This window comes from Nomascus leucogenys, chromosome 21, assembly GCF_006542625.1.
Source record: "Nomascus leucogenys isolate Asia chromosome 21, Asia_NLE_v1, whole genome shotgun sequence".
NCBI classification, from domain to species: Eukaryota; Metazoa; Chordata; class Mammalia; order Primates; family Hylobatidae; genus Nomascus; species Nomascus leucogenys.
This window is the reverse complement of record NC_044401.1, coordinates 81,783,427-81,808,285: the sequence shown is the minus strand read 5'-3', so window position 1 is coordinate 81,808,285 and position 24,859 is coordinate 81,783,427. Positions and strand designations below refer to the sequence as shown.

Below are 24,859 nucleotides of genomic sequence, written 5' to 3'. Positions count from 1 at the left end.
GTGCAGGATGTGCAGGTTTGTTACGTAGGTAAACGTGTGCCATGGTGGTTTGCTGTACCTATCAACCCATCACCTAGGTTATTAAGCCCAGCATGCATTGGCTATTCTTCCTGATGCTCTCCCTCCCCTCACCCCATCTCCTAACAGGCCCCAGTGTGTGCTGTTCTCTTCCCTGTGTCCACGTGTTCTCATTGTTCAGCTCCCACTTACAAGTTAGAACATGCATGTTTAGTTTTCTGTTCCTGCATTAGTTTGCTGAGGATAATGGCTTCCAGCTCCATCAATGTCCCTGCAAAGGGCATGATCTCCTTCCTTTTTATGGCTACATAGTATTCCATGGTGTATATGTACCACAATTTCTTTGTCCAGTCTATCATTCATGGGCATTTGGGTTGATTCCATGTCTTTGCTATTGTGAATAGTGCTGCAATGAACATATGCATGCATATATCCTTGTAGTAGAATGATTTATATTCCTTTGGGTATATACCCAGTAATGGGATTGCTGGGTCAAATGGTATTTCTGGTTCTAGGTCTTTGAGGAAGGTGATTCTTAATCTTCATTATTCTGGCCATTTTGATTGAAGTTTGAGAGTCACAGGGTGTAACCTGGAACAAACCAAGTTTTGATAGTGTACTTGCTGTCATTCCACAGTTTTTAAAAAAGAACAGCTCAGAAACTTCCAGAAGCAAGACCTTTAATTAAAACCATGGGACAACTTTTAAATTAATTCTTTCAATTAATTGTGCTTCAGGTTGTACATTCTGTGACTACGTTATTCTTATTAAACACAGTTTGCACTTCAAGAAGGATCAAGATGTTATTGAAATGACTGATTTAAATGAAACTAATCTAAAAATCAAATAAATATAATAGGGCAAGATTTTTTTGGCAAAAGTGTCTATGTATTATGCATATATCAGTATTTTCCTTTAATAAAAATTAAATTAATTGGAGATAGCAAGAACTTATAATTACCAGGGAAACTAAATCATTGATCTGATGCCATTATTGCTGACAGTTGTTTTCCCATAATTCCCACTAACCAGCCTCTGTAATTACATGATAATTTAGAGATTGATGACTTAAAAGTCACTTGTAAGTTGCATCCCGATTATATGAAACAAGGAACTGTTTGAATCAGTCCCCAAACTGATACCAAATTATCTTAAGATGTACTTCTACATTGAATCAATCTATTTTTTTTTAGTCTCCATTTGCAATCATTTTGGATAAAAATGTTTGGTACACACTTGATTAGAAAAGTAGAAGTTAAAGTCTCAAAATGAAAACTAATAATACAGGCTCTTCCCCACAGGTGCATATGCCATTAGGCAAAGCTCCTGCCTTCTCTTCATGTCAGGTTTAATCTATAGCAACGGTCTCAACCCTGACTGCATATTGGCGTGGCTGGGGAGGTTTTAAAGATTTCCAATGCCCAGGCTACACCTGAAACTAAGCAAGTTAGACTCTCTGGGTGTAGAACCTGGGCATCGGTATTTTTTATTAACTTTCCAGAAGATTCTAATATGCAATGAAATTTAATAACCAGTGAACATGTATAGCCTAGTTAATGAATTTCCAAGTAAACTGGTGGTACCAATTTAATTTAAAATTGGCACTGGGAAACACGTCTATTTTTTTTTTTTCAACTCTTCTCTAGAAATCTCAACAGAAATGAAGCTATAAAAAGGGGATAATAAGACCTTGTGGTAGACACCTTTAGAATGTCTACTCAGATCACAGGGACTCCTTAATTGCCTTCCTCCTTCATCCATAGAAGAGGGTCCTGGTGGGCCCTGGAACAAACTGGTGAATTGGAATCCCAACTCTGGGATTTTTGAATTGACATTGGGAGTTAACATTTCTGCATGGTTAGGTATGTGGGCACTGGAGTGGCTGGGTGCTCTGGCAGGTGGACTGAGTAGCTAAGAAATGTATGAGAAGAGAGAAGAGAAGAGAGAGAAGAGAGGAGAAGAGATGGCAAAATCAATCAGAGATGAGCAGCAGAGCCAATGCTTCTAGACTGCCAGGATAGACATCTGTGGTTTTTGCCTGCCTGACATCCCTCCCCATTTTCTTAACAGTGCCCTCTTCTCCTTCAGGGAGTATCTCATTCCCATTCCATGTGGTCCTGGGGATAACTGATGAGTTAATCTACCATCCTCTTGCTCCTTGAGCAGAGACCTGAGGCAGAAAAAAGTGGTGCTGTCAATTTGGTGGCCATCACCAGGAGAAACTGTTGGTTGCTGCTACAGGGATCTCTGGGGCTGCTCTGATGTCTGTGCCTCCCAGAGCTTGATTGTTCAGCAAGTCTTTGAATTCCGGGATCAAGGTTGTCTGTTGCTTGCAATTTAAGAATCCCAACAGAGTTCACCACAGTCCTCTAGGTCCCAGCCCAAATCTATTCAGAGGCCTTATAGCCTTACAGCATTCTGTTTTGGGGCATTTGAGGCATTCCTGTATGCTAATTTTTTTTCTTCATCTAGCTCACGTTGTTTTTGATATTTATAACTACAAGTCTTCACTAATATAAATTTTAATTGACTCCCTTATTTATGTCATATGTCCCTTATATATGGTCCTGAGACTATTTAAAGCAGAAACAAGGCCTTCCAAGCCCTATTCCAATCTTTAAGGTCATAATCAAGAAAACCCAACTCTTTTATCATTTTGCATGCTTTGGAAAGCTTAATTTATTCATTTTCATTTTGTAAGTATGAAGATCTTGGAGAGAAATTTATAACAAAGGCATACTTTGTGAACAACAGGATTAAAAGCTTATCAAACACGAATATGGTTCTAAATAATGTATGATACTTGGAACAGGAGTCCAAATCTACTCCTGTAAAAAGAGCTCTTACTTCCTCTATCAAGCAATATTAAATGAAATTATAGTACCACCATTAAATCCAACTGTACACCAATAAATTTTCATTTCCAATGGTACTCTTCTTTATTAAAAAATCTTTATTAAATAACAAAATATGCCAGCTAATATAATAAGTACCTCCTTGAGCTCAATATTAATATAGCTGGCACACAATTCAAGGCTGTCTACCCGAATGCAGGAAGCACATGACTTTTTCCTTGTGATCCGGCAAGCAGAGTTACACGGACATCAACTGAAAAACCAAAAAAAGCCTCTGGGATTTCTTCAGGCCCAGGTCACAGGAGTGGTGATGAGCGTGTGTGTGTGTGTGTGTGTGGCGGTGGGGGGATTTCAGAGAGGTTATTTCTGTATAGATCTAGATGTGAACCTATTATTAGAATTCAGAGATAACTGGCAAAATAAATATATATATTTTTGAGAAAGAATCTCGCTCTGTTGCCCAGGCTGGAGTACAGTGGGGTGATCTTGGCTCACTGCAAGCTCTGCCTCCTGGGTTCGTGCCATTCTCCTGCCTCAGCCTCCCGAGTAGCTGGGACTACAGGCACCCGCCACCACACCTGGCTAATTTTTTGTATTTTTAGTAGAGATGGGGTTTCACTGTGTTAGCCAGGATGGTCTCGATCTCCTGACCTCGTGATTCGCCCGCCTCGACCTCCCAAGATTTTTTTTTAAAAGAAAAATACAGTGCTAAGCAGCTTAAGTGATTAACAATGTTGTGATCTCTGGCAAACTCTGGATGAACTATAATGAAATGGAAATAGTGGGCCCAGTGCCAATAATATGTGATCATGAAGTCTGACCAGTTCACAATGTTCCTTTTTCTAAGAGTCGAAGAGAAGGAAAGTATCATATAGGAATATTCTGGAAAAGAAAATGGGGTGAATGAAAAGAAGCAGTTTAAAAGCTATTCTTCTTACCATCATACTTTATTTTTAATACAAATGTCATAAAAGGCACCCAGGGATCTTTTAAACAAAAATACATTTTCTGTATATCAAGCCATCATTTACAGGTTAACACTGTAAAAAATTTGAATGAATAACTCTTAATTTGTTTACATACAATTATCTGAAATACACAAAATTATATGTAGAATGAGAACAAGAACCAATTCAAACTCCTAAAATCTTGCCTCTGTATTAATTTATTCAGTTTCAAAATCATACTCATCTACAAAAGGAGTATAGGTATTCTTAACATGGAACATTATTTACAAAATGAATTCGTTTCTCTCAGTTACTGTTGATTCTGTGGTCACCCAACACACAAGTTGTGGTGACTCCTTAAGTGACCCTGAACTGCTATTCTGCTTCAGCTGGGAGTGCCTGTTCTCTGCCCTGGCAGGAGGCATTATACCAACTCATAGTATTTCCCTGTTTGGGGGTCAAAGTAACAGTTCAGACAAGGGTCATACAACAAAGTCAGTACTTCCTCGTTCTCTTCCACACTGAGGTCTTCTTCACCTGTGGGGAAGGGGAACCACAGACACATTAGCTGTTGGCTTGGCCCGGAATCCTTAAACAAGGGCAACGAAGCAGGAATCACCATCTCTCCTGGGGGGTTTTCTTTATGCAGGTAGAAGGTTTAGGCCGGAAGGGAGGAGCACTGTGGAAGTGGTGAGACTCTAAACATGTGGTGCCAGGTGGAGAAGAAACACCAGTGACCAGAAGGACCAACTTCATGACAAAGGACAAGAAAAACTGAGTGTGGAGAACTGGCAGCAGGGGAAGGAAGAAAGGGAGAGGACCAACAGACTTAAGAGTTATGCTTATTAGGATTAGGAAACTTGCCAGGATCCAAAACTAATTGTCACAGCTCTAAACTTCTTCATGGGCCAGAGCTGTACAAAATGCAAAACAGTGCAAACTAACTAATAAAATAGAAAACTTGATCCGCATTCAATCATCCTAAAAAGGCTACCAAACAAATATGAATTAAAATAATAGAATTGTAAGATACATAGAACAGACAATATACACAGAAAACAAAATGTCAGGTGATTTGTAGTTTTATTAGTGGTAGGGGGGAAGTCTGTTCAGTTTTTTGGGGATATGAACATGGCTTGATGTTTTCTCTCGTGACAGCCATTTAGATGGATTGGACAGAGAGGACAACCGTCTAAGTCATGATCGAGGACTGCTGGCTTCCAACAAATGACATGAAATGAAAAAAAAAAAAAAAACTGTTCTACAAAGATGTTTCCTGAGCACCTTTTATGTGCCCAGTGTTGTGCTAAGTACTTTTGTATTCACAAGTGAGTGCATTCTGAGTACTTCTGAAAGTTCATGTAATGAGTTCAGGGACTGAGAGATCAAGACCTTCCCAGCCAGAGAAGATCAGAGAGTAGGCTCAGGTAGAAAGAGGCGACTAAGACAACACTCCTCTCTCTTCAATAGCACAGGCCATTAAAGACCAAAACCAAACCAAAACCAAACCCTAAACCCAACCCAACTCTGAAGCTTTGGGCTATGTGCTCACCAGGGTGAACTTCAGAAGAGTTTGGATGGTGGGTATGGTGCAGGGCTCACTCATAATAGAGGTTCAATAACAATGGAATGTTTCTTGAAGGTGTAAATAAAAGCCCATGATCTTAAGTGTCACTGCCCAGAGGAAGGGAAGGTGGTGGTGGTGGTTGTGGGGTTCCATCTTACTCAGCCAAAATCAGACCAAGCTGGTGCCTGAACATTGTCAGGACATTGACAAACTGGAGTTAAGTCCAAGGGAGTGGTGCCTACATGGTGAAGTGGGGGTTTAAAACCGTACCACAGCTATTCCTTTGCCCACTCTTCTCCTAACCATCCAAAAACACATTTAGCGTGATCCTTCCATGAGCCGGACACTGAGTTAGGTGTTCAGGACATGATGACAAGAAACAATCCCTATTCTAATGGACTGTGCAGAGAAACAGGTGAAATGTGAAATCCGCTGATTCTTGTGAGTTGAGTGCAGTGCTAGCAGTCCTTAAAAGTGGAGTTCAACTGAGGAATCATTAAATCTGCCTTGCTTGCTAATACCTCAATTGGTAGAGCCCTTGATGGTTTAGAAAGCACTTTCTCATGTAGTAGTTCATTTGGCCCTCATGACCCTGTGGAATAGGCAGGACTTATCATGCCCATTTTATAGATGAGGAAACCAGGGTTCACAAAGTTGAACAGCTCACCTGAGGTTGGTTGGTGAGTTAGAGGCAGAGCTGGGGACAAACTCTCAGTTTCCAAAGTAAGAGTTCAGTGTTCTTTCTACCAGTCAGAGTACTTTGTACCAGTCTATTCAGTCAGACCCTGATTACGCTAAAAGAGTGGTGTAACATGTTTAATTGGGAGCTGTTACATTGAAGGAATTTAGACATAGAAAAGACTAATAAAAAATTTAAAGGTGTCCTACCTTTTAATAAGTCAGGTTTGGAAACAAAGAAATCTGATTTTTCATAGTTCAAAAATATTGTTAAAGATGAGAGAGTCCCTGGGGGAGGGCAGAGGCAAACAGTTCAGTAAGTCCAAAGGAAATGGGATTGTTAACTCCAGAAAAGAGAAAGCTTGATGAGGTGACAGCAGCCCTTCTGGATTCAAGCATATGAAGGGTGGCATAGGAGTGAGAAGTTAAGAGAATCTGGGGTTCCAGGAGGAAGCCACAGGATCAACAGGTGGAAGCTAAGAGGAGCCATTTTTTGGGGGAGGCTTAGCACAGGGAAGAATTTTCTAAGCATTAGAGCTGACCAGCAAATGAAACATGTACTCTGGAAAGGGTGAAACAGAGAGTGGGGCAAACATTTGTGCAGAATTTTGTAGATGAACCCTGCTTAGAACAGGGGACCAGATCCAGTGATCCCTGTAGTGCTTTTGATGAGCTTCTGTGACTCTGGGCTGCAGCAGTTTATATCTCTGAAGTATGAAAGGACTTTGCTAACAACCACATTAATAATGGTAGCTGACCTGAGCACCCTGCACAGTTTCTAACTAAGAACAGGAACTCAGAGAAGGAAGGATGCATTTCCTTTATCTTCTTCTGTTGTCTTCGGAGTCCCCAGGGCCCTGCCTCTATCCTTGAGAGTATTCCTCAAATGGTCATTCCATATTGAAAATGACCCCCTTTAGATCACTTTTTCACATCAAAGGAGAGTATGTACATCCTCTATTTTCAGATATTCACTCCATTATGCCTTTAAAGTTTGGACTACTTGAGAGAAATGAATAAAAGTAGTTTATCAATTAGTATCTGCTATGCGATTGAGCTGGGCATAGTCTAGTTGTGAATGTGACACAAACACATGAAACAAAAGCAGCTACTAAAGATTAATGAGGAATTAAACTGGAAGGCTCTACTGCTGAGTGGCTAAGCACACTCAAGGGCTCTAGAATCCAATACACTGGGGGTGAATGGAAGCTCGGCTGCTTACCGCCTGAAAGCCAGCTACAGATCATTTCACTTCATCGGACCTTGGTTTCCCTGTTTACAAAATGGGAATAAAAATGCCTATTTGGTGGGGTTTTGAGGAAGATTAAATTAGACACTGGTAATATGCATAACACAGCACACATAGTAGTTGTTTAATAAATGATAGTTACTATTAGGGATGATAATAAAATAAATCATGAACTATAGGCTATAACTTTCTTAGTGACTCAGGATGGAAATACTGATATAGCTTAAAGTGTGAAGAAAAGGCTTCATAGAGGCAGGAAGGATGACGTTTAGACGATGCAGTCAGACAGACTCAGGTCCAAATCCCATTTCTACCATATCACAGCTGTGGGATATTGGGAAATTCACTGCTCTGAGCCCCAGCTTCCTCATATGTAAAGTACAGATAATAACAGTACCTGTCATTGTTCCTATGAGGACTAAATAACACGCAACACATGTACACAGTAAGTACTCAGTAAATGTTATCACCATCATCATGGAAAACAGGATATGTGAGCCAGACACAAAAAGGGTTATGTACATTTATACCTTATTCCCTACCCGAAAACTGAATCTGTTTGATTTTTTTTTACAACCCCAAAACATAGTGTATTTGAAAGAAATAGAAAGACCCCCAATTAGTTTTATATAGAACATTATGATAAATTCATCTTTAAATAAAAAAACAGTTCTTATACCAAAAATTGTGTATTATTTCCAAAAGTAAAATTAATTTGTTCCATCAGGTGTAATGTTTAAATCACATACCCTGAGGTAAATGATTATGAGTGAAACCCTCAGGGAACTGCCACTGGGTTCTGTCTTACTCCATCAGCATGTCGTGGGGAACTCTGACCTCTGGCACATAAGAGTTATATGCTATATAATTATTCGGTGTATTCTGTGCCTATATTTGCAAAAAAGATATGTTTTTAAGCTGGTGCTATTAAATTAGAAAACAAAATATATTTACAACCAGTTGGGAATCTTTCAAGATGAAAACAACCATTGTAATGGCCATGGGTCTTTATCACCCATTTGCAAAGGGATCGAGGTAGATCCAATTCATTAGTAGAGGTTTTGCTACATAATGCATACAAACTGGAGCAATAACTGCGATATAAATGCATTCGTTCCAATACATATCACTACAGAACGGGACCCTCACGCATTATAACCATGGGGACTAAGATAGGTTTTTCAGTTTTTTTAGTACCAAAGCTTCAAATGGATGAATTTTAAAACTACCAACAATGACATTTATACAAAAATTGGGTGAGATTATGTATAATTTTATGTTGAAGTAAGTGCTTTAAACTTACATAAAAGGTTTTGTTTTCATTGTAACTTAATTTTCAAAGCCTCCAACTTACATCATTTTGCCACTATAATCCCTATGTAATGAAATTATAATATCGTTATGCAATTACCACTATGATGTCAAGCATTGGGAAATGTTTTGAAAGGTAATTATTGTGGATGGGTATGGGGTAATTTTCAATTATATTCTTGGATAGAGCTGAGTTTGTTTTTCCTCAAAATGCTAAATTGCTCTATTTAAAGATTGGCTACAGAAACTCTAGAAGGACAAATTAACAAATAAAACCATTTTCTGCTACTAGACTAAGAGCATCTGGATAGGGGTCCAAATTACATTTTTTTCTCTTCTACACACAATAAAGCCATTTCTAGTGAAATAAAATTACCTTTCAGATAATAATCTATTTACAAACTTTCAGCCTCATCCACTTTGAAATTGGTTAACGGCAATAACAGAAGAAAAACCAATGGAGCCAGATCGAATGCAGCAATACGGGCTGCCCTTCTCTCGGTAGATCAGCTCGGGGAAATAATCCCTCCAGTTCACCTTCTGAAAGTCAATTAATATAAATGTTTAATTATCTGTATTTAATGCATTTTAACTGTAGATAATAGAAAACCTACACACCCAAGATGTCTCTTCAAGCTTGAAAATAAATGATGTGGCACTAGTTTATCAGATTTAAAATCTCTGAATCAAGACATTGAACTTGATTTTCAATTTTCTGACACTGCCATCTACATTTTTTTTAAAGTTAATGTATTTTCTCTCCTACGGATCTTGAGAACTGATTGACTGTATTTTTATGTGCATACTAACACACTATTGTTTAAGCAATTCAACAGTGAGGGATCACCATTTGGAGCCAGTCAGCCTTAGGATCAATGAAGATGACATTTTAGATAAGATTCTGCTGAGTACTGGGTGCTTGCAAACTCTACCACCAACGTATCTCACAGTAGGGCAAAATTAACTCACACTAAAGTCTGAGAAAGTCCACTGTGAACTGCTGAATTTCGGTTCTCAGCAAATATGTGCCCTCAAATGGGAGAAAGACAACCAACAATGGAATGAAAACAATGAAATGCTACTTTCTTCCAATTAGAGGGCTATATTGTTTCTGAAAGGTAAGTAACATGGCATTATTATAGTTCAGGTGTCATTTGGGCAATAGGTACATTACCCCTTTTGTAAAAACTGGTGGCTATATTTTACTTGGAAAATGCCATTTTAGGGAACATGTTGAAGAATTTGGATCATTAATTAGGAATTATGACAATTTCATTATTTCCAGGTAGTCTCTACTTATAAATATGCAGTGATTCAGACGTGCAGTTGTAACTGTGTGGTTTACAACTCTAAACACACTTTGTTACACGTGAAGGAAGTGACCTCTCCAAGGTACTGAGCTCCGAAGCCAACAGAGCCCAGTCTCTTAGGAGCCTGATTTTAAGCAAGGTATCAACATTGAGCTATGGGAAAATGCATCCCAATTCCAGCAAGGAAAGCTGGGACCAGCCTTCTGGGTTGCACGTGGGGAATAGGTAGGTGGGGTGGTTCTGGAATAGGAGAAAGAGCCTCAGACACCTGCAATGTGTTTCGCTCTACTGGAGAGTTCACTTCTGGTGGCCCTGAAAAGAAGGCATCTCTTGATACTAATGAGGCACTGATTTCCCCCCTCTGTAATCACTTTCTGCAGAGAAGACTCCCCCAGGACCCTGAGAGCTATGTAAGAGAAAATATCACCCTACTCACAGGGCCAAGGGCGGGGTCTCTGCATTAAAGGAATGCTAGAAATACCAGGAATCATTTTATAATCTGAGAGCTGAGGTGGGGGTGCTATGGGTCTAAGAAGAGTACCAAGGTAAACACTATTTTAGCCAGAAAGCGTCAAGAAAATACAACTTCCTAAATCAAAAAAATTGCAGTGGATATTCCAGTCATGTGGTTCTTATCCACCTAAGTAGGGATTCTGTAGTCATACTACAGTGTGGGATTTAAGGGTGTGGACACCCTGGTCAGACAGGCCTGGGTCAGTGTCCTGATGCACACTCAGGGTCTGTGACCCAGGCTAGCCCCTTACCTCATCTGTAAAGTGGGAACATAATATAACCCCACACTAAGCAGTGTTGGGAGGAGGTATGAGGTAATGCACAGAAAAATTCCAAACAGTGCCGGGTACACAATGGTGCTTTATTAATGCTGGCTTATTATTTTCATATCACCAAAATTGCTCTTTTGGGAAAAGTCTCCTTTGCATCTGAAATAAATCTTCGAGGTACAAAAAAGATCAAAAGAACAGATCAAATCATTCTCATATTTCCTATGGCCAGTAGAGTCACTCATTCACTCATCAAATATTTATGGGGCATTTACTGTGTCCTAGAAGCCACACTAGGCACTGGGGGTACCGGAGTTGTTCAGCAACTTTTAGACTCAGAATATTAGGTAAATGTCAAAGAATTATGTGGCAGTTAATAGGAGGGCAGTGAAAGAGTTCCTCTGCTGGAGAAGAGCAGGCAGCCAGATCCTAACCCCACTTTAGCCAGAGCAGAGCTTTCATCTCCTCCATACATGAGGATTCCTTCTTTCTGGTTAGCTGTGAGAAGCCATAAAATTTCTGTAAACTCTTTACTAGTAATGTGGATATTACATCTATAAAATAAGCATCTGCTACCTATTTATATCTCATGGGAGATTAATCAACGTCCATATGGGAATATTCGGTGTGGCTTTGCCATAAAAAATGTATAAGAATATTATTTTTATGAGACTCAGGCAACTCCCAAACTCCTTCTGAATGCCTTTCTTACTCAAAATCTATGTAAACTGCAAGATAGGGCTATAGGACTGAAGACAGAGGTTGTTATTATTCCATTTTGGAGCTGGTAAGCATGAATAATTTAAGGGTCATAACTGTAAAGGAACAAATGTCAAAAACAAACTGACAACTATTCTTTGAGCAAAGTATGGTTCATTTTCAAAAGGTCATTTTAGTAGTTTTCTCAAATAAGTTCTGAAATCTTAACTTCCCGTTTTTACATTTCACACAAGCTCCAGGAAAACACATTTTAGTAAGTGTTAAGGGCACCGTGTCCGATGGTAACTGATATTCAGCAAGTGTGTTACAGCCCAGGAGGAGCTGTGAAGAGCTGATCATTTCCCATCCAGTGGGATGTCAGAGATCCGAATGCAGTGCTCTTCCTGCTGGCCGGCTGTGCTGGAAACCGGGCTGTTCACGTGAAGGTTGCATTCATGCACTTGAGACATTCTGGCTGAGCAGAAACTGGCTGTGACACAAACTCCTACTGAATAAAGTGGGGACAGGAACCTCTGACTCAAGGGCCAGATATAACTCATGCATTTACTTTTGTATGGCCTGGGGCAAGTTTTCTAGAATTATTTATCAGGCAGAGTATATTTCCCTGCTGTTAAAATGCAGTAATTCCTCCAGCTGCAGAAATGCATCTTGGCCTCTCCATCTCTGATAGAGGTATGATGGCTCAGCACATCACTGCACTGCCCTAAGTCCCAATGTAACCATGTGGAAGATGGGATGATAATAGCATCCACACCTCACAAGGCTATTGTGAGAATTCAAGTGCACATGTAGGCCCGGAACACAGGAAGATTAAATAAATAGCTATTATTATTTATATCTTAGAAGTCCAAAGGTGGGCGATACCTTTCCCTGTGAATGAGTCCTCAGGCACCACATTCACACCTCAAGTGAAATAGTTCTGTAGAAAGGGCACTGATGTGGGGGAAGCCTGGGCCCTAATCCCAGTTAGGGCTCTGACTCGGCATTTGATCTTGGTCAAGTCATTTACCTCTTTAGGCAAATTGAGGGGTTGGACCACATCAGTGTTTTTAACTGGTTCATCAGAGCCCCAGGGCAGGGTTCTGAGATCCTAACCCCCACTTTAGCCAGAGCAGAGCTTTAATCTCTTCCATACATGAGGAATCCATATGAGATTTCACTTGAAGGAAAAGTTGTTACTACTTATGAATAAAGTTTAAGAGCCACGGCATAAGGTGATCTATAACTCTTTAACTGCCAAAATGTATGGGTCAAAGTTCAATACTCTCATAATTAAATTTTAGAAATATACCAAATATACCAAAAAAATTGGAATGGGGGAAAATTGAAAGTCAGATTTCAATGAATTGCTCTACATTTTCCCCCCACATTTGTAATAAAAAAAAAGGACGAGTTAAAGAGTATTTCCCACCCTCCTTTCCTCCCTTTATTCCTTCTCTTCTCCTTTCTAATGAGAACATAGAGAATCTAATATATGCCGGAACTTGCACAGGGCACCAAGGATCCGGGAGTGAGCAAACTGACAGTCTCCTAAAAACTCAGAGGCTACTTAGGAGGAAAGACGATAAACAAGTAGACGAATCGAAATTTACAAACTGTGGAAAGGCATGCAGATCATGTTAGAAGGTGAAGTGAGGGAACACAATGCAGATCATGTTAGAAGGTGAAGTGAGGGAACACAGTGAGTGGCAGACTGATCTACTTAGGTAAGACTGTCTGGGAAGGCCTTTAAGAAGATAAGCAACATGCAAATACCCAGGCCCAGCAGTTCCATATCCAATGATCCTGCCCTTCATTCAGCTGTTCACTCCGTTGGCCTTGCCTTAGATCTGGTCAACTGTGGCTACCCGTCATTTCTAACGAGCATGGGTGGGAGGAGAGGAGGGCAGGCTCAGGGCTGACAGGTGACCAGAGGTATCTCTCTGTTTTTTAAAGAACTTAGCCACAGAGCCCTTGAGATATTTAATTAATGCTTTTCCTGTAGATCAGAAACTCTTAATGGAAAAATATTTCAACTCCTCGTTTTATATATACATATATTTTTAGTAGGTAATCTACTTACCCAGTTCAAAATCCACAAAGGATAAAAATATAATGGCTGGGCTCTGGGGCCAGGCTGCTTGGGTTCAAATCCTAACTGTGATTCAGTAGTTATGGGACCTTGGGCAAGTCATTTGAGAACTTTGTGTCTCAGTTTCCTCAGCTGTAACACACACACACACACACACACACACAATTTCCTCCTGGTGGTGGTGTGACGGCTAAATGTAATGATTGATTTGGTGTCTGGCATAAAGTAAGTGCTAAATGAATGGCGTCGTGCAACAAGAACCCAGGAAGGGTTCCAGACTGCTCACATCCATACTTCCCTTCCACTTCTGATGATATAAACTGGAAACTTGAGCCCATAATTTTTCTTTGACACTTTAGCAGAACAGATGGAAACACTATCTCAGCATACTGGTAAGTATGGACTGTCTTATGCTGCTTAAAGCTATGCAATTAACATGCCATTAACCAAATAGGAAACACTGTTTTTTGATGGTGTTAATTAACTACAAACCACTCGAGCTTATCAGAAAAGGGGAAGATGAGTAAATAGAAAATGCTTGTTTTTGGAGGCATTAATCAACTACAAACCACCCAAGCATATGAGAAAAGGGCCAGGGGACAGCTGATAAAAATCCAGGGTGACAGGCAGAAGGGATGCTTGATCTGGATAACATTGGCCAGCACATTTCTAAAATTCTCTGAATTTGCCCTCAATGGAAGTTCTGTTTAGCTTCAACATAACTGAGCTCCTGCTGTCAGAACCGGGCTTGGCAATGGTGACTTTAAGACATCCTTCCAGCTGTTTCTCGCTAGTATATATCTTGGGTGCCTTTGCTCAAGGACCACGCTCTCAGTTCCTGTGGCTTATTTAGGACACATAACATAACACATTATTTGTTCCCTCACAGCAAGGTTTCCTCCTGACAGCCAAGATTCTATTTTTCTGTCATAAGTAATTATAAATGCACACCTCCAAAAAGATTCCCAATTTGAGGGGCATAATCTATTTTAGATAGTAAATCACAGAGACATCTCCATCCCTTGGGTGGCCAAAACGTATAACTCAGATATATGGGCTCTCACTCTGAATTCTCCATACCTGAAGAAAAATGCGATGCTCTACTTTTTTCCCTGGGGCAGTTAGGGAAAAAAAAAACCTGGCACTTTTGTTGGAGCAATTTATATTGGTTTCACTTCCACTTTTTTTAAAGCTTCAGATATAACATTTCCATCTTCAAAATTCAACCCAGAAAACTGTCTGAGAGAGCCCCACTCTGAGGTTATTTGTCACTCCAGTTATGCACTTGAGATTACCCCATGCCTCTGCCATCTCAACTCCTCAGTTTTCACCAGAGATTCTTTTATGTTCCTCCACCATGCACACCTGACAGTCAAGTTCCCTGCTCACAACCAGAAACTAATGGTTCATCTTTATGACTCACGCCAACCAAACGAACACCTGGCAAATTTTCATTCCTGGTTCCTTCTGATTTTTATCACTAATACCTATCGTAGCTACGTGACAACTTCTGCTTTAATGCAAAGGTTGTATCTTTGCATTCATGGAAACAGGTAACTGAGTGATGTTGAAATATCGTGTCTGCTGTATAATAACGCCAACAGCTGGTATTTGGTAGGCACTATTCTAAGTGCTTCATATACAGCACCTCATTGAATCTTCACAAGAACAATCGGGGGGGCACTATTATTCGTATTATTTTATAGATGTAGTAATCGAAATTCATAAAGGTCACACAGTGGGAATTGGTAGTGCTGAAATTCAGATGAAGGTCAATTTGACATCCAAACCATATTCTTATACCTTAAACTATATTTTGCCCTGGTATTAACCTTTAGAAGAACAAGGGAAATTTCTTTCATCTTCTTTATAGTTGTAAAGAACCCATTATTCTAAAAAATGAGGCTCAGGTTACCTCATTTAGGGTGTGTGAGACTAAGTGATCAACGTTTAATAAAAACAGTGGCATCTCAAAGTGATGGATTCTCTCTATTTATGGTAAATTATTTCTATTTTCTTATGCATACTGTTTTTCATATTCCCACCTTGAACACTCAAACTTTCAGAGGAATCTGGACACTGCTCAGCCGGCTGTTGACTGGGAGGAACAATTGGTGGGCTCAACATATTTAACCAGTCCCTAAAAAGAAAACAAAGTGAATGAGCATGTCTGGAATTCCATATATAGATTCTAGGTTTCCCACGGATTTTCAGTTCCCTGGGGCTTCCACAAAGAAATACTTTTTCCTCCTTCATATTTCAGAAAGACAGATGTCCAGATATCAAAATACAGTTTTGTAAATTGGTTAATATGGAGTCAATCACTTAACTAGCCAGTTTGAGAAATACTTCAACTAAATGAATATTCCTCTCAAAAGTTTATTATTGTTGCCATTAAATTACAGCAGAGTTCTTTTCACATAAGAAATTATTTCAATAAGTCAGAGGAAACGTAGCTGAGATGAAGCTCCGTATGAGCTTTGGGTAAGAAAGCCTGACAAAGTCACATGCCACATGTCATGGATGGTCACACTCCACAAGGTGACTCAGAACTGAAGTCAGTCTTGCAGCTGCCATGGACCCCAGCAGCGGTGGGAGTCAGTCTCTCTTAACTCAGGGCTTTCGAGCAGTGAAGGCAAAGGAATGGGGAGTGAGGGCATCTCCTCATCTCTTTACTTTCCTTCCTACTGCACTCTTCCCCAGTCTCTTTCTTCCTCTCGTAGATACCTGGGGGGTACAATTCAAGCTGGTGACATCCAGAAGGCTTGAGTCACTGCATGTTCTACTTCAAGCCCTTCTCATCTCTAAACTTACCACTGAGCTTCATTAGTGGTAAGGAGCAGGCAGGAGGATGTAAGAGGTTTTCCAATGTGAATTCTATTTCTTGCACTGCTATTAGTGCCCTTTATCATGTACCTTATTCTTCTCAATAGAAGTGCGTCTTTATAACTAAATAATTTCTTTCTAAATTTCTGTACTTCCTATGGTATTAATCTACAATGGGAGACAGTCCTAGACAACAGCTAAGAGCACTGGCTCTGCAGGCCAATTCCAGCTCCGTGCTTCCTATGGTAAGAACTTGGCCACGTCATTTAGCATTGCTAAGCTTCATGTGTGAAAAGGAGATAATACCAAAAGAGTTGAGTGTTGGGATTAAACAGAAAAAAACTGAAGAAAAACATTTGGTGTGAATATGGGTACAGAATTAGCACTCAATAAATTTCAGCTTTGACCACTATCATCTTCATTATCAATGAAGATCATGGTGTGGACTTACCTACAATGATAAATAAACCAAGGTAGAAATGGACTTTGTTGGAACTAAACCAGTAAAGGATGGTAGAATGATTAACAGTCTATACAACAGAGATTTTCCTTACAAACTATTTGCTTTTCCAGCATAAAAAGCATATTAATGTCAAAATTACCTAATTCCTACTTATAATATTCTACAATACTTTCAGTCACTGCTCACCATAGCTATCACTAGATTATGGCTGGTGAAATAAGCAAGGTGAGCATGCTGTGTAATTGAATTTCATAATAACACATTAAGGGCATCAGAAAGGATTTGTCGCAGACTTCCAAGCTAATGGGGCATTTTCTGATAAGCACTGTTCATTTAGGCTACTTAATTATAGCAGACCAAAAAATTCCTGCACTATAGGAAATTATAAGGTCATATACAAATTACCACCCCAGTGACCTCATTACTCAATAAGGGTGATGAAGAACAAGGATGAACAGGAGAAAATAATGTTATCACATCATGACACCCCCAGCTACAAATCAGAAACTATATAATCGCAGGGGTGAAAGTGTAGGTGGGAGTTGTGTGAATGTTACGAAATGTAAGACACTCACTTCTTAGGTCAATAATTTGATCAACGTTTTTCCTTTTCAGCAGTAGCTATGAAAAGTACAGTGCTCTTCTTTTTGTGATTAAAAAATTTTTAATTTATAGAAAAGTTGCAAGGAGAGTATAAAGAACTACTGTATATCCTTCACCCAGTTTCCCCACCTTTAACATTTTATCATATTTGCTCTCTATCTCTTCATCTACGTATCTACTGACCTACCTATATATATCTAAACAGGAATCAGTGTCCTTCACCCAGTTTCCCCACCTCTAACATTTTATCATATTTGCTCTATATCTCTTCATCTACCTATCTACTGACCTACCTATATATATCTAAACAGGAATCAGCAAACTATGGCCCATGGGCCAAGTGCCTGTTTGTGTCTAGCTTGCAAACTAAGAATGGTTTTTACATTTTTAAATGGTTAAAAAAATTAAAATAATGTTTCATGACAGATGAAAATCATATAAAATTCAAAATTCAGTGTCCATAAATAAAAACGTATGGGAATACAGCCATGTTTGTCTATGGCTGCTGTTGTGCTACACTGGCAGAGTTAAGTAATTTATTATCTGCTCCTTTACTGAAAACATCTGATGATCCCTGACCTCTGTAACTGTGCACTCCCATTGGTTCCTCTAATACTAATCCAATACCACTGGTTCATTCTCATCTTTCTTCTTTCCGTATTTGTAACCCCCTTCTGACAGTGAGGAAACTGGCCCTCAGTATCCTCAAGATATTTACTTACTTCCTGAATTATGGAAGTTACTGAAAGTAGCTTCAGAATTGCCAGTCAAAACAAACAACAAATACTTACCCTAAACCTACTCTCTCAAATTCTCAGTTTGCTTACAGATATTTTTCTTCTTTGGTTAAAATGCCATATTCAAAACTGACTTGGGTTCTTTTTTCCCCATCTTCAATGTGAGTATATTAGTTATTCGAAATACAACGAAAGTCATTTGCTTCCTTTTGTGTTACATTTTAGGCTTTTTTTCTCCTTTCTTGTTGATTTTTATTACTTTTGTTGTTGTTTTGGATTACATATAACATTAACAATCAAAAGTCAAAACTACAGAAGGGCATATTTGGGGTAAGAGTCACATCCTCCTATCTCTTCCTGTTTGTTCCCATCCCCTCATAATTTCTACTCTATTCCTACCCTCGCCTCTAGAGGTAATAAATTTCATTAGTTCTGGTGTTGCCTTTCTGTGTTTCATTTTGCAAAAACTGAACAGATACATGTCTGTTTTTTATTCCCTTTCTTATGCAAAAGGTAGCATATTATAGTACTCCTTTGTACTTTTATCTTTTCAGCTTATAATTTATCCTGGAAATCATTCCATACCGGTTCATGGAGAGATTCCTCAACCTTTTTTTACAGCAGCATAATACGTTACCCTATGGAGGTACTATCATTCATTTCACCCTCTTCTATGTTTGAGCATGTTTTCAATGTTTTGCAATGATTGCAATGAACACTTCAATGAATAACCTTGGGCATGTCTATTTTTGTACACTTAGAGGTAAATCCTGAAAAGGTAAATTTCTAAAAGTGGGATTCCTGGAACAAAAGGTAAATGTATACTTGTCTTTATTAGATACTGGCAAATTCCCTTCACAAGGGTTGAACCTGTCTTCATTCTCACCAGCAATGTATGAGAATGCTGATTTCCCGAGAGCAACTTAGAGGAATATGTTGTCAAGTATTTTAATGCTTTCTGATCTGAGAGGTGAGAATTGATACTTTAAAGTAGGCTTGATTTGAATTTGTTCTCATTATACGTGGAGTTGACTGTATTTTCATATATTTAAGGGCATTTATCTAATACACGTGTACATACATATATACACCCACACATAGATTATGCATGTGCCATATATATGCTTGTTCACATCTTTTGCCCTTTCTTCTATCAGATTTTTTATCTTTCCCTCACTTTATAGTTTATCTTTGTTTATGGTGGTTTTTCTTTGTGCCACACAAAAGGTTTTATTTTTATGTAGTCAAAGGCATCAGCCATTTAAAAAAAATTGTCTCTGTATTTTGGATCATTTTTATAAAGCCTTTCCCTACAACCAAGTTCTGTAGAAATTCACCCATGTTTTCTTCCATTTACTTAAATGGATCCATTTTTCACAATTAGATTTCTGGTCCATTTTTAGTTTATTCTGGTATATGGTGTGAGTTTGTTCTGGTATAAGGTATATCTAATTTTACCTCTTTAAAAAAAGTACAGAGTTATTTTGACGAGTAATGTTATTTTAACACAGATTTAGAAGATTTTATACAATTAAGAAATTTTTAATCGAAGCAACTAACTCATTTGTTTAGCTTTTTACTAAGTAAGCATTTAAAAAGTATAATGTAAAAGAAAGGTTTCTATTTTAACTAAAATATAAAAAACTTTGGGCTAAACAAAATCATACAGGATTTTTCTTGCAGGACTTTTCAGAGCTTTTTTTTTTTTTTAGTTTCAAGCATTTATTTTATATATATGTATAGCATTTTATTTTATCTATATAAAATAAAAAATTATGTATGTATGTATGTATATGTGTGTATAGTATATACATGTATATACACTATATACATACATGTATATATACATGTATATACACATACATACATGTACATATACAGACACACACATATATATACAATTTCCAAACAGGCTTTACTAAGCCCCCTGAGGTCTCATGACACAGTAGAAAATCATGATTTAGTAGAAAGAGCATGGTCGTAGGAATCCAGTAGATCAGTAGACCTGAGTTAGAGTCCCAAATTTGCCACTTTCCATCTGTATGGCCTCAGGCAAGTTACTTAACCTTTCTGTGTCTCTGTTTCTTTTTTTTTTTTTTTTGGGTTTTTTTTTATTATTATAATTTAGGTTTTAGGGTACATGTGCACAATGTGCAGGTTTGTTACATATGTATCCATGTGCCATGTTGTTTTGCTGCACCCATTAACTCGTCATTTAGCATTAGGTATATCTCCTAATGCTGTCCCTCCCCCCTCCCCCCACCCCACAACAGTCCCTGGAGTGTGACGTTCCCCTTCCTGTGTCCATGAGTTCTCATTGTTCAATTCCCACCTATGAGTGAGAACATGCGGTGTTTGGTTTTTTGTCCTTGCAATAGTTTACTGAGAATGATGATTCCCAGTATCATCCATGTCCCTGCAAAGGATATGAACTCATCATTTTTTATGGCTGCATAGTATTCCATGGTGTATATGTGCCACATTTTCTTAATCCAGTCTATCGTTGTTGGACATTTGGGTTGGTTCCAAGTCTTTGCTATTGTGAATAGTGCTGCAATAAACATACGTGTGCATGTGTCTTTATAGCAGCATGATTTATAGTCCTTTGGGTATATACCCAGTAATGGGATGGCTGGGTCAAATGGTATTTCTAGTTCTAGATCCCTGAGGAATCGCCACACTGACTTCCACAATGGTTGAACTAGTTTACAGTCCCACCAACAGTGTAAAAGTGTTCCTATTTCTCCACATCCTCTCCAGCACCTGTTGTTTCCTGACTTTTTAATGATGGCCATTCTAACTGGTGTGAGATGGTATCTCACTGTGGTTTTGATTTGCATTTCTCTGATGGCCAGTGATGATGAGCATTTTTTCATGTGTTTTTTGGCTGCATAAATGTCTTCTTTTGAAAAGTGTCTGTTCATGTCCTTCGCCCACTTTTTGATGGGGTTGTTTGTTTTTTTCTTGTAAATTTGTTTGAGTTCATTGTAGATTCTGGGTATTAGCCCTCTGTCAGGTGAGTAGGTTGCAAAAATTTTCTCCCATTCTGTAGGTTGCCTGTTCACTCTGACAGTAGTTTCTTTTGCTGTGCAGAAGCTCTTTAGTTTAATTAGATCCCATTTGTCAATTTTGGCTTTTGTTGCCATTGCTTTTGGTGTTTTAGACATGAAGTCCTTGCCCACGCCTATGTCCTGAATGGTATTGCCTAGGTTTTCTTGTAGGATTTTAATGGTTTTAGGTCTAACATTTAAGTCTTTAATCCATCTTCAATTAATTTTTGTATAAGGTGTAAGGAAGGGATCCAGTTTCAGCTTTCCACATATGGCTAGCCAGTTTTCCCAGCACCATTTATTAAATAGGGAATCCTTTCTCCATTGCTTGTTTTTGTCAGGTTTGTCAAAGATCAGATAGTTGTAGATATGCGGCATCATTTCTGAGGGCTCCGTTCTGTTCCATTGATCTATGTCTCTGTTGTGGTACCAGTACCATGCTGTTTTGGTTACTGTAGCCTTGTAGTATAGTTTGAAGTCAGGTAGCGTGATGCCTCCAGCTTTGTTCTTTTGGCTTAGGATTGACTTGGCGATGCGGGCTCTTTTTTGGTTCCATATGAACTTTAAAGTAGTTTTTTCCAATTCTGTGAAGAAAGTCATTGGTAGCTTGATGGGGATGGCATTGAATCTATAAATTACCTTGGGCAGTATGGCCATTTTCACGATATTGATTCTTCCAACCCATGAGCATGGAATGTTCTTCCATTTGTTTGTATCCTCTTTTATTTCACTGAGCAGTGGTTTGTAGTTCTCCTTGAAGAGGTCCTTCACATCCCTTGTAAGTTGGATTCCTAGGTATTTTATTCTCTTTGAAGCAATTGTGAATGGGAGTTCACTCATGATTTGGCTCTCTGTTTGTCTGTGATTAGTGTACAAGAATGCTTGTGATTTTTGTACATTGATTTTGTATCCTGAGACTTTGCTGAAGTTGCTAATCAGCTTAAGGAGATTTTGGGCTGAGAAAATGGGGTTTTCTAGATATACAATCATGTCATCTGCAAACAGGGATGATTTGACTTCCTCTTTTCCTAATTGAATACCTTTTATTTCCTTCTCCTGCCTGATTGCCCTGGCCAGAACTTCCAACTCTATGTTGAATAGGAGTGGTGAGAGAGGGCATCCCTGTCTTGTGCCAGTTTTCAAAGGGAATGCTTCCAGTTTTTGCCCATTCAGTATGATATTGGCTGTGGGTTTGTCATAGATAGCTCTTATTATTTTGAGATATGTCCAATCAATACCTAATTTATTGAGAGTTTTTAGCATGAAGGGTTGTTGAATTTTGTCAAAGGCCTTTTCTGCATCTATTGAGATAATCATGTGGTTTTTGTCTTTGGTTCTGTTTATATGCTGGATTACATTTATTGATTTGCATATGTTGAACCAGCCTTGCATCCTAGGGATGAAGCCCACTTGATTATGGTGGATAAGCTTATTGATGTGTTGCTGGATTCGGTTTGCCAGTATTTTATTGAGGATTTTTGCATTGACGTTCATCAGGGATATTGGTCTAAAATTCTCTTTTTTTGTTGTGTGTCTGCCAGGCTTTGGTATCAGGATGATGCTGGCCTCATTAAATGAGTTAGGGAGGATTCCCTCTTTTTCTATTGATCAGAATAGTTTCAGAAGGAATGGTACCAGCTCCTCCTTGTACCTCTGGTAGAATTCGGCTGTGAATCCACCTGGTCCTGGACTTTTTTTGGTTGGTAAGCTATTAATTATTGCCTCAATTTCAGAGCCTGTTATTGGTCTATTCAGAGATTCAACTTCTTCCTGGTTTAGTCTTGGGAGGGTGTATGTGTCCAGGAATTTATCCATTTCTTCTAGATTTTCTAGTTTATTTGCATAGAGGTGTTTATAGTATTCTCTGATGGTAGTTCGTATTTCTGTGGGATCGGTGGTGATATACCCTTTATCATTTTTTATTGCGCCCATTTGATTCTTCTCTCTTTTCCTCTTTATTAGTCTTGCTAGCGGTCTGTCAATTTTGTTGATCTTTTCAAAAAATCAGCTCCTGGATTCACTGATTTTTTTGAAGGGTTTTTTGTGTCTCTATTTCCTTCAGTTCTGCTCTGATCTTAGTTATTTCTTGCCTTCTGCTAGCTTTTGAATGTGTTTGCTCTTGCTTCTCTAGTTCTTTTAATTGTGATGTTAGGGTGTCAATTTTAGATCTTTCCTGCTTTCTCTTGTGGGCATTTAGTGCCATAAATTTCCCTCTAAACACTGCTTTGAATGTGTCCCAGAGATTCTGGTATGTTGTGTCTTTGTTCTCGTTGGTTTCAAAGAACATCTTTATTTCTGCCTTCATTTCGTTATGTACCCAGTAGTCATTCAGGAGCAGGTTGTTCAGTTTCCATGTAGTTGAGCGGTTTTGAATGAGTTTCTTAAAACTGAGTTCTAGTTTGATTGCACTGTGGTCTGAGAGACAGTTTGTTATAATTTCTGTTCTTTTACATTTGCTGAGGAGTGCTTTACTTCCAACTATGTGGTCAATTTTGGAATAGGTGTGGTGTGGTGCTGAAAAGAATGTACCTTCTATTGATTTGGGGTGGAGAGTTCTGTAGATGTCTATTAGGTCCGCTTGGTACACAGCTGAGTTCAATTCCTGGATATCCTTGTTAACTTCCTGTCTTGTGGATCTGTCTAATGTTGACAGTGGGGTGTTAAAGTTTCCCATTATTATTGTGTGGGAGTCAAAGTCTCTTTGTAGGTCTCTAAGGACTTGCTTTATGAATTTGGGTGCTCCTGTATTGGGTGCATATATATTAAGGTAGTTAGCTCTTCTTGTTGAATTGCTCCCTTTACCATTATGTAATGGCCTTCTTTGTTTCTTTTGATCTTTGTTGGTTTAAAGTCTGTTTTATCAGAGACTAGGATTGCAACCCCTGCCTTTTTTCATTTTCCATTTGCTTGGTAGATCTTCCTCCATCCCTTTATTGTGAGCCTATGTGTGTCTCTGCATGTGAGATGGGTTTCCTGAATACAGCACACTGATGGGTCTTGACTCTTTATCCAATTTCCCAGTCTGTGTCTTTTAATTGGAGCCTTTAGCCCATTTACATTTAAGGTTAAAATTGTTATGTGGAATTCAATCCTGTCATTATGATTTTAGCTAGTTATTTTGCTCGTTAATTGATGCAGTTTCTTCCTAGCCTTGATGGTCTTTACAATTTGGCATGTTTTTGCAGTGGCTGGTACTGGTTGTTCCTTTCCATGTTTAGTGCTTCCTTCAGGAGCTCTTTTAGGGCAGGCCTGGTGGTGACAAAATCTCTCAGCATTTGCTTGTCTGTAAAGGATTTTCTTTCTCCTTCGCTTATGAAGCTTAGCTTGGCTGGATATGAAATTCTGGGTTGAAAGTTCTTTTCTTTAAGAATGTTGAATATTGGCCCCCACTCTCTTCTGGCTTGTAGAGTTTCTGCCGAGAGATCAGCTGTTAGTCTGATGGGCTTCCCTTTGTGGTAACCTGTCCTTTCTCTCCAGCTGCCGTTAATATTTTTTCCTTCATTTCAACTTTGGTGAATTTGACAATTGTGTGTCTTGGAGTTGCTGTTCTTGAGGAGTATCTTTGTGGTGTTCTCCGTATTTCCTGAATTTGAATGTTGCCTTGCTAGATTGGGGAAGTTCTCCTGGATAATATCCTGCAGAATGTTTTCCAACTTGGTTCCATTCTCCCCA

At 38.9% G+C, this 24,859-nt stretch overlaps 1 protein-coding gene across 5 annotated transcripts in view; it reads right to left on the bottom strand.

Moving 5' to 3' along the window:
- Positions 1-541: 541 nt before the first annotated feature.
- The window catches only part of C21H3orf67 (chromosome 21 C3orf67 homolog), a 277,954-nt gene continuing 253,636 nt past the window's right edge, over positions 542-24,859 (bottom strand). For 4 of the 5 annotated variants that reach the window (XM_030801947.1, XM_030801951.1, XM_030801949.1 and 1 more), the window contains 2 exons: positions 15,536-15,648; positions 3,800-4,357 (listed from right to left, as the gene is read on the bottom strand). In XM_030801947.1, coding sequence (XP_030657807.1) covers positions 4,245-4,357; positions 15,536-15,648 — 226 coding nt within the window. In that variant the 3' untranslated portion in view covers positions 3,800-4,244. Of the gene's footprint in view, positions 610-3,799; positions 4,358-15,535; positions 15,649-24,859 lie in introns of those variants that run through there. The other variant, XM_030801948.1, reaches the window with a different exon arrangement.